Genomic DNA, 15,387 nt, shown 5'->3' with positions numbered 1-15,387 from the left:
ACATTTAGTTTAATAAATGTGTTAAATAATGTAGGGTTTTAATTTAATTTAGTTCAACTTAATTTAACATTAATTTAGGTATTTAATGGCCTATAGGTAAACAAAACTAACATATCCATATCATATACTTTATTGTTTCATGTCTTTATATAACAAATATTTGTAAATTATTTGGAGAAAAAATTTAGATATTTATTATTTCGATATATATTTAACATATTTATTGCTTAATTAGCTTTTAAATATTGTAATAATTTAACCTGTATTTTAATTAAATATTTATGTATTCAGTTACTGTCATTTCCACTTACTTTAAAATTGCTTTACTAATATTACATACTAGTTTGTTTATTACCTAATATTTGACAATCAAGTGATCATTTTACCTTTATTTTAATCAAATGCATTTTTTAATTCAGTTACTGTCATTTTTACTTTAAACTTACTTTATTACATCTAGTTTATTACCTAATATTTGACAATAGTGTAAACATTTTACATTTATTTTACAGTAATGAAATGTACTCATTCAGTTACTGTAATTTTTACTTTACTTATTTTAATAATATTACATCAACTAGTTTGTTTATTACATAATACTTGACAGTAGTGTAATCACTTTACCTTTATTTTAATCAAATTGATTCAGTTACTGTCATTTCTGCTTATTTTAAACTTACTTTACTGACATTACATCTGTTTATTACTTAACATTTGACAATAGTGTAATCATTTTACCTTTTTTATTCAAATTAATCCAGTTATTGTCATTTTTTAATTTTAAATTTACTTTACTAATATTAAATCAGTTTATTACCTAATACTTGACAATAGTGTCATCATTTTACCTTCATTTTAATCAAACTGATTCAGTTACTGTCATTTCTGCTTATTTTAAACTTACTTTACTAATATTATATCTACTACTGAATTAATTTAATGACAATAAAGGTAAAATGATTACATTACATTGTCAAATATTAGTTAAAAAACAAACTAGTAGATATAATATTAGTAAAGTAAGTTTAAAATAAGCAGAAATGACAGTAACTGAATTAATTTGATTAAAATAAAGGTAGAATTATTACACTATTGCCAAATAGTAGGTAATAAACAGATGTAATATCAGTAAAGTAAGTTTAAAATAAGCAGAAATAACTGTAACTGAATTAATTTGATTAAAATAAAGATAAAATTATTACACTGATGTCAACTATTAGGTAATAAACAGATTTAATATTGGTAAAGTAAATTTAAAATAAGAAAAAAATGACAGTAACTGAATTAACTTAATTAAAATAAAGGTAAAATGATTACACTATTGTCAAATATTAGGTAATAAACAAACTACTGTCATTTTTAAATTTTAAATTTACTTTACAAATATTACATCTGTTTATTACCTAATATTTGACCATAGTGTAATCATTTTACCTTTATTTTAATTAAACTGATTGTTACCGTCATTTTCACTTATTAATTGATTCTATATGCCCCCAGCTCTCACTTGTGGTCCCTTGAGAGTGCCAAGCACCCCTTTGAAGACCCCTGATGTATCTTTTTTCCATACAGGGCGGAGTGTTACTGAGAGAGTAAAAATACCTTGTTATTGGAGTTTTCGTTATATTGTGGCGGTGAGGGAGGAGTTACGGAGTTTGAGCTCTGGGTTTGAGGGCCACCCGGACTCGTCATGGCTGTGTCAGTCAGAGCAGGTCGCGCGCACAGAGCCTTTATTTCAGTCACACAGCGATGCAGCCACAGCAGCACTGCCCTCAAACCTCAGTATGACGCAGTTATTATCGGTGCAGGTAGGTAGATACACTTTCATGCAAGGCCTAAAACACAGAAATACAAATGTTGCATGCACTAAGTTAAGTTCTTAAGTGGGCGGGGCTTATTGCAAGTACGTTTTCTCCGATTGGTCATGTTAGATTGATGGATAAAATACTATTTTGTTTTCTCAACGATTTTTTTGTTGTGTGTTTTACTCCATGTCTAATCAACATTTCTTATTCTCATCTGGTAGTTAAAAATATTAATAAGACCGTTAAGAAGTATTGCATAAACAAGATGTCACGTGGCACTTGTTACTTTTCTCAACGCTTGCCAAGCAAAGCCAGTCACAGTCGATCTAGAGTCGTCGAGAGAGGATTGTTTTGTTGTTTAAAAACTAAAAAAACTTGACAATGTAAAGATATATGCTAGATACTAAACATTGTAAACAGTATTTTTCAAACACCTCTGACTATTTGCAAATATATCAGGTAAAGTATCCGAATGACTAATGCTGTTCGATAGTGTATTTGCCTACAGTGAGCCTCCGTGCACCTCCTGCAGGAAAAAAGATTATGTATTGCTCAAACATTCAGAGCATTCTATTTCTTTTACTTATTAAATGGTGTTGCAAATCTCTGCATCATTTGAACGATACAATCATGTGCTCCTTTACAGCATCTAGCAAAGGATAGGTTTCAGACTATTTTGAACAGCATAAAATGAGTTGCTCCATTCATTCTCTTTTATCATTCCTTTCATAGGTCACAATGGCCTCATTGCTGTAAGTACACACCACACGTGTTCTTATTATGTAGCTGACCTGTAATTGCACAACAGTTTCATTTCAAGAAACTCTCTTGTGGTTTGTGCAGTCAGCATATCTGCAGAAGGGAGGCCTGAGAACAGCAGTGCTGGAGCGCAGACATGTGCTTGGGGGAGCAGCTGTGTCTGAAGAGATCATTCCAGGTGTGAGTTTAGATTTATCAGCCACAACAAGGTCAAATGAATCCCTTACAGACTTGCGAAAGATTAATTTCTAATAGAAAAAAATAAAGGCTTTTGTTCAGGGTCTCTGCAGGATCTTAAAATGTCTTAAATTTCAAAAACTAGCTTATATTTTAGGTTTTAAAATGTCTCAAATTCACTAAAATATGGGTTGTAAGTCTTGAATAATTTTAAAGAAGTCTTAATTTTCTTTTCTCTACGTAAAGCTACCCAAGCAGGCCAAGACTTATACAATCACCAACAATACAACTCAATAGAACAAAAGTTACTATTTACCAATACTAACACTATTTACCAACATATTCTCCATGTATTTATAAGTACCTGGTGAGGACACTGACCTGGACCTAAAATTGTGTTTTTTTCATTAAACTACACAACCTGACAAAAGTCTTGTTGCCTATCCAAGTTTTAAGAACAACAAGTGATTTCAAGTTGATCATTTGGTATCAGAAGTGGCTTATATCAAAGGCGAAAGCCTCTAGATTACACTTATCTTACCAAAATAAAATATGATTATGTCTTGATTTTTAATTATCTCATTAGGACAGTAAGGTCTGACTTTGCTTAGACACAAGTCTTGTCACTTAACATAAATAATGTACAGTATGGAATATAAAGTCATGCTGCAGTGGAGAAAGAATGAATATTGTGTATGACTCCCATGAGCTTGGAGGACTGCATCCATACATCTCTGCAATGACTCCAATCCCTTATTAATAAAGTCATCTGGAATGGCAAAGAAAGTGTTCTTGCAGGACTCCCAGAGTTCATCAAGATCCTTTGAATTCATCTTCAATGCCTCCATCTTACCCTAGACATGCTTAATAATGTTCATATCTGGTGACTGGGCTGGCCAATCCTGGAGTACCTTGACCTTTTTGCTTTCAGGAACTTTGATGTGGAGGCTGAAGTATGAGAAAGAGCACTATACTGCTGAAGTATTTGTCCTCTTCTGTGGTTTGTAATGTAATGGGCAGCACACATGTGTTGATACCTCAGGCTGTTGATGTTGCCATCCATTTTGCAGATCTGTGAGTCTTGGGTCAGTGCGGGTTCCAATAGGTCTCCTACAGTATTTGTGATGACTTGAATGCAGTTCAACAGATGATTCATCTGAATTCATCTGACTTTCTGCCACTGTTCCAAATGATCACCTAGAAATCAAGTTATTAATTTATGCTCTTACAAATGGGATCAATGACAAGACTTTTGTGAGGTAGTGTAGAGTTTGCTTGTTTTGACACATTATTTGAATTATGTTTTTAAGAAATAACTAAATTAGATTTTTTTTAAATGGGGCAAGTAAAAATAATTAGAAAACAGTCAACAGAAATAATGTAGTCTGAAATTTGATCAGAATAGTCTTAAAAATTTCTTAAATCCTAAATTTAACCTGCAGAAACTCTGTTAGAAGTTTGTTCAGAGCTAATAAGTAGGCCTAATAGGTTGTTGCTGACCCTAAAAAATATTACATTCTGCCGTTTATCTGTTTAGTTTGCATGACTTTGGGAATTGCCTGTCTATTTCAGGGTTTCACTTCTCCAGGGCCTCCTATCTGCTTAGTTTATTACGTCCACACATCTACCAGGACCTGGAGCTTAAGGTGATTTTCATATTGATGTTACAAGCCACATTCTCATTTTACTTCCAGTACAGAGTTTATTTAAATATCTTTCAAGCAACTGCACTCTTAAAAAATAAAGACTCTTCATTTGCATCAGTAGTTTAACATACAAAGGAACTTTCCATTCCACAAAACTTAGAAAAACATTTAAAGTGGAAAACATTCTTTAGATTTTCAAAATGTTCACACAAAGAAATAAATGTTTTCATGAAGAACTTCAATAAAAAGTTCTTTGTGGCACAGATCTTTTATACTAGTTTTGCAAACCTTTCTTTTTTTTAACCTTTTCATTCATTCAGTTCTTTTAACACAGCTAAAATGTAATATAGTATAAATATATACATTTGAACTTTAAGTTTGCTCTTTACATACACTCACCGGCCACTTTATTAGGTACACCTTACTAGTACCAGGTTGGACCTCCGTTTGCCATCAGAACTTCCTCAATTCTTCATGGCCTAGATTAAACAAGGTACTTTGAATATAACTCAGAGGTTTTGGTCCATATTGACATGATAGCATCACGCAGTTGCTGCAGATTTGTTGGCTGCACATCCATGATGCGAATCTCCCATTCCACCACATCCCAAAGGTGCTCTATTGGATGGAGTTATGGTGACTGTGGAGGCCATTTGAGTACAGTGAACTCATTGTCATGTTAAAGAAACCAGTCTGAGATGATTCGCACTTTATGACATCGTGCTTTACATCCTGCTGGAAATAGCCATCAGAAGATGGATACACTGTGGTCATTTAGGAAAGGACATGGTCAGCAACAATACTCGGGTAGGCTGTGGCGTTGACACGATGCTCAATTGGTACTAATGGACCCAAAGTGTGCCAAGAAAATATCCCCCACACCATTACACCACCACCACCAGCCTGAACCGTTGATATAAGGCAGGATGGATCTATGTTTTTATGTTGTTGATGCCAAATTCTGACCCTACCACCTAATGTAACAGTAGAAATCGAGACTCATCAGACCAGGCAACGGTTTTCCAATATACTATTGTTCTATTTTTGGTGAACCTGTGCAAATTGTAGCCTTAGTTTCCTGTTCTTAGCTGACAGGAGTGGCACCCGGTGTGGTCTTCTGCTGCTGTAGCCCATCTGACTCATGTTTCAAGGTGTTGTACGTTCAGAGATGCTCTTCTGCATACCTTTGTTGTATTGAGTGGTTATTTGAGTTACTGTTGCCTTTCTATCAGCTGGAACCAGTCTGATCATTTTCCTCTGTCCTCTGGCATCAACAAGGCATTTGCGCCTACAGAACTGCCACTCTCTGGATATTTGCTCTTTTTCGGATCATTCTCAGTTTCTGAAATACTGACACCAGCCCTTCTAGCACCATCAACCATGCCACTTTCAAAATCACCCAAGTCCCCTTTCTCCCCCATTCTGATGCTCAGTTTAAACTGCAGCAGATCGTCTTGACCATGTCTACATGCCCTTAATGCATTGATTTGCTGCCATGTGATTTGCTAATTAGAAATTTGTGCTAATGAGCTGTTTTACAGGTGTACCCAATAAAGTGGCCGGTGAGTGTAGGTAGGACTAAATCTTTATGTGATTTCATAACTTTGTCTTTGAAGTATAGTTAAAATGCAAAATTTTTATTTGACACTATTACAAAGTGCATTTTTTAAAATGTGTCTAAACACATATGAACACATGAAAGTGAAATCTCTAACTTGAGTGTTCTTTTATATAATTTGCAAATACAGCTTTTAAAAATATATCTTTCATCACAATAGCCGACTCTTTTCACAACAGAAACATGAAAACAGATGATTGATGACTTTTCCCCCCTTTCAAGCTAAGATGACAGCAGTTCTCCACAGAGTGTCTTTTTGTACAGAAACATGGCCTGAAGGTTTACATGAGGGACCCCTATTCATTTACCCCCATGCTGGAGGATGGTGTAGGAGGGCGACCACCGCGGTCTTTACTGCTCGGATCTGACCTGACAAATACGCGGCAAGAGATTGGCAAATTCTCTGAGAAAGACGCCAAGGTTGAGTGTCAAAAGCACTTTCATAAACTTTCTAAAAGCAAAGAAGGGGAATCTGGGGGTAGTTGTAACACACTCAATTCCTTTAATCATGAATGAGGTAGAAATATCTTTTAAAATACAAAGAATTTTGTATAATTTCAGCTAAATTTGACTAAAACCGATCAATGTCTTGACTAAAGTATATGTTCATTCATTCATTTTCTTGTCGGCTTAGTCTTTTTATTAATCTGGGGTTGCCACAGCGGAATGAACCGGCAACTTATTCAGCATATGTTTTGCGCAGTGGATGCCCTTCCAGCTGCAGCCCATCTTTAGGAAACATCCATACACACTCATTCACATTCAAACACTACAGACAGTTTAGTCTACCCAATTCACCTGTACCGCATGTCTTTGGACTGTGGGGGAAACCGGAGCACCCGGAGAAACCCACGCGAACGCAGGGAGAACATGCACACTCCACACAGAACGCCAACTGACCCAGACAAGGCTCGAACCAGCGACCTTCTTGCTGTGAGGCGACAGCACTACCTACTGCGCCGTCTTAAAGTATATGTTTAAAAACGAAAATCTAGTTACCATTAGTGTTTGGTAAGTTATTTCCAAAAAATATAACTAATTAATATTCACATTAAAATTGTCAAAAAATAATGTAATTGTTGAATGCATAATTCCAATTGTACTTAAAATCATAGACAATAAAAATTTAACTCTTTAGAGTCAAACAGCCTTTTAGCCTCATTCAAAACAATAAATAATATAAAAAAGTTAAACTTTGTATTAAATCAAAAAATGTTTCAAAGCAATGACAACATATTCCATATTACATACTCTATATTAGCGCTTCACGATATTGGAGAAAACTGACTTTGCAATATTTTTTTTTCTGCAATGTAATGCGTTATGAATATAATTTCACAGGATTACTCTATTTGGAAAGAATTCATAGTTTTACATTGGTTGGGGTGATTTTTTACTGTAGTACGTCTGCATAAAATGTACAAAATGATAAAATTATACATATAAAATAAATTAAAGCACAGATGAGAACAAAGATAAAAAAGATGTAAACAGAGCTTTATGGTATTCTAATAATTCAATACTCAAATATAAAATAACACTATTCTTCATTGTATAAATAAACAAAGTGGCAAACTTTATATTATATTGTGTCCAAATGGTTTAATTTGACTTGAAATTGCTTGACATCCTGCGATGTGACTATTGCAGATTTGCACTTTGCAATATCAATGCTGACATGATATATTGTGCAGTCCTACCCTATATTGGCATTATTTAAAGCTCAATTCTTTGTCTCTGACGTGTGCAATTGCATGACAAGTGTGACTATCTTAAGCTAAAAGATCTTTTTTATGCAAAATATCTGAATATCAGATATGCATACATAAAATGACTCCTTATCTTTGAATTTATAGCATATTTTGTTGTGAACTAATTTCTCACTCAAGCATGTTCTCCCCGTGTTCACATGGGTTTCCTCTGGGTGCTCCGGTTTCCCCCACAGTCCAAAGACATGCGCTGTAGGTGAATTGAATAAGCTGGCATAGTGTATAAGTGTGTGTGTGTGTGAATATTAGAGTATGGGTGTTTCCCAGTACTAGGTTGTGGCTGGAGGGGCATTTGCTGTGTAAAACGTATGCCAGAATAGTTGGCGGATCATTTCGCTGTGGCGACCCCTGATAAATAAGGGACTACGTCGAAGGAAAATGAATGAATAATTTCTCACTTAAATTTTTTTTCCTCAAGCATCGTCTGATAGAAAAAAAGAACCTGCAAAATATATTTATATATTTAATTTTAAAGTTACTTTGCTTCTTTGAATTGATTTATACAGAACTGTTGATTATTATAAGTAACTAATTAAATGACTTTTTTCAGCAGATAAGTAATTTAATTACAGCACATAGTTACTTTGTAAGCAATTGCACCCAACACTGATTACCACTAGCAAAGGTGCCAATTTTTTTGCAGAACATTAAAAGTAGACTTTTGCTTTTTTAATGCACATGAGTCTTTACTTCTAAAATAATTTGAACTATATACAATAAAAAAATATGGAATTAACATTATTTTTTGTCTCTCTTTACAAAAGGTGTATCCTGATTTTTTACGCTATTTGGAAACACTGGCCTGCGCCATCCACCCACTGTTAGACGCTCCACCCGTTGACATTCCAGGTCTGACTCAGGGCTCTTTGACAAAGAGATTATCTGCCCTGAGGAGCTTGAAACCTTTGGTGAAGTCTGGTAATGATGCTTCATGGTTATATAAGAGATGATGAACCAGATTTTCCTCCATTCTTTTTCTGTGTCTTTAATAAGCCAGAGAGTCCTATAAAACTAGAGCTTATAAAATTGAAGCATTAAAATAAAATCCATGTGCTTGTTTTTTTAAAGGGTTGAAGCTGGGGAAGAATATACCAGATTTCTATGAACTTGTTACAGCTCCAGCTATGAAGGTGAGACATGCATTAAATTTGTGGATATATCTGGATGAATAATTACCAGTCCCCAATCAAGGCAAATCCATTATGTTTTAATCATGGTAAAATTATGAAAGCACACAAAATTAAACTATTAGTGACCCAATGATCTTTTTTATGACTCTTTCCATTGTAGTTAAAGATATAATTTTAATAACAAATAGAAATGAATCAGGAGTTATAAAAATGCTCATATTTAAATTATAATATGAATATCTACATCAGGGGTGTCTGGACTTTTTCCACTTGATAGGTAGACATGGATGAACTGTTTTCAAGGTATAATAGAAAAGTCAAGGGGCCCTATCATACACCCGGCGCAATGTGGCGCAAGGCGCGATGTAAATGTTATTTGCTAGTTTCAGCTTGACGCCAGTGTCGTTTTGCTGTTTTGCACCACATTGTTTAAATAGCAAATTCATTTGGGCTCAGATGTGCGCCCATAGGCGTTCTGGTCTAAAAAGGAAGGCGTTCTGAGGCGGACCGCTGGCGCGTTGCTATTTGGAGAAACTATAATAGATTTTTCATTAGACCAAAACAAACCCGGTCTAAACTCCAGTGCAGAGTTGTGCCTCGCTTACACACTGCTTAATAGCCTACAAACAAGAAGTAGAGCAATACGCAAATATCTTTACATATGAAAAAATTATAATATTAAGAATATATATAGGATATAATAAAAAAATATAGGATATAAATATAAAGGATAAAAATTTTACAAAACATTATTTTCTAGCCTACATAAATATGAAAAATCACTGTTTTTGAACACACTTCGTTATTTTTGTTCATTTATTCGTTTGCTGGAAATTAGAACTGAATTTAGAAATAGTTTTGAAACAAATATTTACGCTTAACAAACGAAATTAATTATTTATAGGCTAATAGATGTCTGTGCGTAAAGGTTTCCCTACCCACAAGAGCAAAAGTGAAAGTAGATCGATTATCTCTCATTCTTGTGCGGTAGATGCTCTGTTTAACCGTTTTCTGTTAAAAAAACTGTTTACTGTTAACTGTTTGCTAGTGAAATGCTCAGTTTTTCCACTTGCACTTACTTTATGTCCTGTAAATAGCAAATGTGCTTATGGCGCGACGCAGTTGGCTCATAAAAGGGAATGGGAGATGATTGGTTTATTCTCAAAACACACCTATAACTCATTAAGAAAATAAACTCAACCCTTTTAGACCATGCGCCACGGCGCAAAGCGGATTTTTCCATCCTTAAAATAACCAAATATGGAGTCTGACATGCCCTGAATGCGTTTGCGCCCTGGGCTTTCCGTTTTGCGCATCGACCGTCAAATTAGAGCCCAAGGTTTTAAAACCTCCAAAATTTTTCCCTAAACCGTTCCTATGGTATATATGTAAGATTGTGTTTTTTTTTTTTAGGGCAATAGTATCTCCAGCAGAAAAGTCTGAGAAAATCTGTGTTTTTGAAACTAATAAAGACAGCAGAAGTCAATGATTGATTTAAACTATTTAGTCTGACATGTCTACTGTTCCAAAATAATTGGCTGTGTCCGAAACCGCCTACTACTCAGTAGGTACTGCATTTGAATTTACTACTCGACGTTAGAAAATTGTGCTCTATACAGTATTAATGTCAGTAATATGAATGGTATCCAACGTATTACATTCGCCATTTTATTATGATCACATGACACACTCGCTTCACTCCCATTCATGAATTCTCTTGAAGTGCATCATGGGATAGCATAGCATCCATAGCACCAGACCCCCTTAAGCGGTTTCATTTGAAAGTGTAGAATCTATACTTTATGCACATATGCATCCTTTTGGTATTTATTCTACTGTACAAAAGTTATTTACACTTAAATACACTGTAATTTGAATTCCCGAGCTAAGTATTTTACATTGGTTCATTTTCATATTTTTCATATGACACATGTACAAGTTATAGCTCAAATGAAAGCTCTTGGCGGTGCTCATGCGGTTCTAGCATTTATTTACTAAATTATATTCACATATCAAACAGTTGCCGAATGAATCGCGGTGTTCCCATCATGGCACAGAAGTGAAAACAATACATTTATCATCACTAAGCAGCCCCAGATAGCACAGACAACTGTCATCTCTTACCTTATGCTGTGCGCTTCAGTGCCATTTCTCCTCTGTTTTTGAGGTGATGTGCATAACTAATCCTTTTATATGTCTGACGTGGTCCAAACACAGTGAATTATGTTTGATCAAACAAAAGAATAGTGAAATATGAAAACAATGATCGATCCCTGTGGCTTGTACAGCACCTCTCATCAGTTGGAATACAATAACTTTTGCATAGATTATGGTAGAGACATTTTTCTTTTTTCCTATGATTCCAGGAAACACCAAAATTAATTACAGCACCCCTAGACCACACAGAACTTAAAAAGTACACTTTCAAATTTGAGTTTATAAAAAAAAATACAAAAAGCTGCTCTTTTTTTAGGTGTTTATCATAACACAGACAACATATACAGTTATTTTAAACACTTTTAATAGTGTTTATGAAAATTCAAAGGGTTTTCTTTAAAATAATACCAAATTTTTGTATTTACACCTCTGCATGTGGATTTGGGTAGCTTTTAATATTGGGTAGGCAAAATCCAGGCGGAAATCCCAAAACAACAGCAGAGTTTAACTGGTAGCAGTAATCACAATGCCGTGAAACCATGATATTTTTATCTAAGGTTATCATACCGTTGAAATCTTATACCCGCCCATGCCTAATAAAGGGCCAAAAACCAAATATCATTGATAGCAGTGGGCCTAACATTAAAGTTGCCATGTGTAATTTTCAAATTCCTTTCATAATATTAATAAATAAATGAATCATATCAACTAATGCAGTATAACTTTTTAAATTAAAACTTGTTGCAATAAAAAAATAAAGAATCCCATTTATAATGCATTGGAGTTCAATGCTGAATACACTAGACTTGTCAATTTAGAATCTGCCTTTGCCTTGATTCGCTCACCAAAGTCTCTTCATTGTCCTCTATGTGTCATATGTGTGTCATTTTCAACTAAATCTGAGTAATTTACACCATTTGCTTTGAAACATTTAATTTCAGATAGATTTTTTGTAGTTTAACAATAAAACAAACAAATATATGGTTACATTAAATTTAAAATGAAAATCTCTAAACCATTCTCAGATGGCATGGTTGGCCAAATCAAAGGTTATGGGCCAACTTTTTCCTGTGGGCCCCAGTGTGGGCATCTCTGATCTAGATGGACTTTTAGATCAGGTGTTCCCAAACCTTCTAGCCCGCGACCGCCAAAAGAACAATGCCAGTGAATCACGACCACTACATTCCTCTGATGTGGTTATAAATATACAAACATTGCGCACACAAAAATAGGCCTACCGTATAAACAAAAGCATAATGACAACACAAAAAACAGTGTAACAACAATATAATTTTTCATAGTCATTTATTCATTTGTTTAGTTTAATATTAACCTCACCTATAGAGGCTGGTACTGTAGGCACAATGTTTTCAGCACAAGTCTATTTTTGCTTTGATTTTGAGATCGCCACTCAGAGATCATTTCCAAAGTGGGGGTCACGGGACAATGACAGTGGGTTGTTTGTTGATTTCCAAAAGTCAAATAAATTTTTTTGAACTATTAGAATTAGCATATTTTATCTACAACCTACAGAAGTTAAAAATAGTAGTTAATAGTTACAACAGAAAACAACAACATGCAAATGAAAAGCCATCAGCCTTTCAATTATTTTTTTCCATAGAATTGGTGTTTACGTTAGATTAACAACACAGCAATAGCGTCAGCAGATTGATTTTACAGCACCAGGTTAAACTTTCTGACACCTTTATGGCAATCTAATACATTAAAAAGGAACACAGGCCGCAACTGAACATTGAGAACTGCTGTTTTAGATGGGTTAATCATGTCTGCCACTGTAGATCTTGACATCTTTTTTTATGTTGTATACAGATTTAAGCTTGAAATTTATAGAAAAGGGCATATCTTTTTAATATTTTATGCAAAATTTGCATTGATTAATATTGGCTTTCTTTTTATAGTAATAATAACTCAATCCTTCAATTCAGCATAATTTATTTTCAGCTGTATGAGCATTGGCTAAGAAATGAATCATTTGTAGTAGGGATGCTCCGATTGATTGGCCAGAGATCGGTATCGGCCGATAATCACATTTTATGACTGGATCGGTACTCGCCGATCTCATGAACCGATCACTGGTGTTTGTTTACGAGTTTAAACGCAGAGAAACCAGACGTGCTAGTTGGAGAGGAAAATATTGGAATGGCCTTGCATGTATTTAGACCTTTTTACATGTATACGAACTGAAAGTTCTTTGTTTATGACAATATTGCCAGTTCACTAAAACCTGGCTGAACAAAACAAAAATGTTAAAATATTTATTTTTAAACTTGAATATTTAATAATATACATTTTTGTAATATACTTACTGCAATAAACAAATATGTATTTATAGGTGTGCATTTTACAGTTTTCTACAGACGCTAGGACACATTTCTCAATACTTGGGTCACTTTTGCAAAACTCTTCACACAGTGAGCACAACAGAAGTCTATGTGGGTTTAACTCAGGATCAATTATCGTTGTTTTGGCACAAAAAGCATTCAATGACTACATCTCTTAAATTTCAGGAATTCTTTTCTCACTCAGACACAAAAACAGCCAAAAATCTTTGTACGTACAGGACATTTTGCATGTGCTAACACTGTTTTCATAAATGTTAAACTTATGTTCAAAACAATAACATAATGCAAAACTGATTAAGACAACAAAATTCAACAGCAATATTTCACTGAAACATATTTCAAATCTAAAAATGCAGTTTAATCCGCCAGATTAGCATTACTGTTTTATCGGTATTAGTGGATGGATTTGTATACAAATTCTTGTATTTTGAAATTACTTAGTGCAAAAAATGTCGAATAAATAAACAACATAAAATATTGAGGAATTCTGCATCATATCTGATTCATTCCATTAACATATATTACAGTTATAAACAATATAAATATTGCAATTACAAACAGAGATGTGTTCTTGTTTTATAACGCTCAGTAATGCTACATGTTGTTAGTGTTTTTAGGTCACTCTTTTGTCAGTGTGTTTGTCGGCTGTCAACTTTTGCTTGTGTTCTGGAAGAATGAGTTTATTTGAGACCTGAATAAAGTGTTTTGCTAGTTGTAGTGTGTTATGAATGTGAAATGAACTGCTTTGCCAAGCTGTAAGTCAGTTGGGAGATTTGTGTAAAGAGTTTTGCAAAAGTGACCTAAGTATTGAGAAATGTGTCCTATGCGTCTGTAAAAAAACTGTAACGTCTGATGCATCAAATATGCGCTTCAAACTTTTTCTTGATTAAGACATGTCGGATTCTACTTCCATCTTTTTTTTTTTTTTTTACTATTTTCAATTTTATTAAAAAAACCTTCCTACAGTACATACAGTACTGCCTAAATCCTTACAAAGAGATATACCATATATCAAAATTCTTTTGGAAGTACTTACAGGGAATTTAACTTACTACAAAAAGGAATGCAAAACCCTACTACCCACCCCACCCATCTAACATTGATCAAAATATTTGGGGAAGGTTCATAAAAAATAAAGTACAAGGCATATATGAATAACGTTTACAATCATATATCGATCTGGCTGGGACAAAAAAAATTAATTGAAGCTAGGTGTACATGGACAATGAAACCAAAGAGGCATTATAAGATAATTATAAAATAAATAATAAAATAAGATAAATAAATAAATTAACATACAACAGTCTTGTAAAAGTCTATCAGTTAAGTCTATCTGCAAAAATAATATGAATGGTTCCCAAATCTTGTTAAAAACGGACAATTTGTCATTTAGTGTGAATCTCAGTTCTTCTTCTAAATGTAACATCTTCTTCCATCATTTGCTGTATTTTCAAATTGCTTTGTTAGTTGTTTTTCTTACCAATATTTTTATCTGTTTATCTAATATTTTCTGTAAAGCTGCTTCTGACCATGACTTGTTCACACTAAATGAGTATATGTGACATGTTTAAAGGATTATATGCAACATCCTTAATTTATTCTCTTAGGTAAGGAGATCTCGACTTAAGGTATCACATTTAGGGGCAAAAATGTGCTTTATGCATTATAAAGCTTGAAGCATCAGAATTGGTACTCGCCATCGGCTGATCACCATGACTAGGAATCGGTACTTTGTATCGGCTGCACAAATCCTAATCAGAGCATTAATTTGTAGCTCAAGAGTGATTTTTTTTTCTTGAAATAGCTACATCATTAGTAAGCTTCTTTGTTTTTCAGGTTCAAGTTGTTTTTGTTTTTCCACAGGTGCTCAATCGTTGGTTTGAATCAGAGCCGTTGATAGCTACATTAGCCACTGACTCTGTGATCGGAGCAAACACGAGCCCAAATAATCCAGGAAGTGGGT

The 15,387-nt window shown here is 34.1% G+C and overlaps 1 protein-coding gene across 2 annotated transcripts in view; it reads left to right on the top strand.

The window, feature by feature from the left end:
- The first annotated feature begins 1,630 nt into the window (after window positions 1-1,630).
- The window catches only part of pyroxd2 (pyridine nucleotide-disulphide oxidoreductase domain 2), a 31,498-nt gene continuing 17,741 nt past the window's right edge, over window positions 1,631-15,387 (top strand). The window contains exons 1-8 of one of the 2 annotated variants that reach the window (NM_001256216.1): window positions 1,631-1,808; window positions 2,538-2,557; window positions 2,649-2,742; window positions 4,314-4,387; window positions 6,270-6,425; window positions 8,539-8,692; window positions 8,843-8,904; window positions 15,288-15,385. In NM_001256216.1, coding sequence (NP_001243145.1) covers window positions 1,691-1,808; window positions 2,538-2,557; window positions 2,649-2,742; window positions 4,314-4,387; window positions 6,270-6,425; window positions 8,539-8,692; window positions 8,843-8,904; window positions 15,288-15,385 — 776 coding nt within the window. In that variant the 5' untranslated portion in view covers window positions 1,631-1,690. Of the gene's footprint in view, window positions 1,809-2,122; window positions 2,265-2,451; window positions 2,558-2,648; window positions 2,743-4,313; window positions 4,388-6,269; window positions 6,426-8,538; window positions 8,693-8,842; window positions 8,905-15,287; window positions 15,386-15,387 lie in introns of those variants that run through there. The other variant, XM_073919569.1, reaches the window with a different exon arrangement.

This window comes from Danio rerio, chromosome 13 (genome assembly GCF_049306965.1).
Source record: "Danio rerio strain Tuebingen ecotype United States chromosome 13, GRCz12tu, whole genome shotgun sequence".
NCBI classification, from domain to species: domain Eukaryota; kingdom Metazoa; phylum Chordata; class Actinopteri; order Cypriniformes; family Danionidae; genus Danio; species Danio rerio.
Note: the sequence above shows the minus strand (reverse complement) of the source record. Positions and strands in the feature narration are given on the sequence as shown.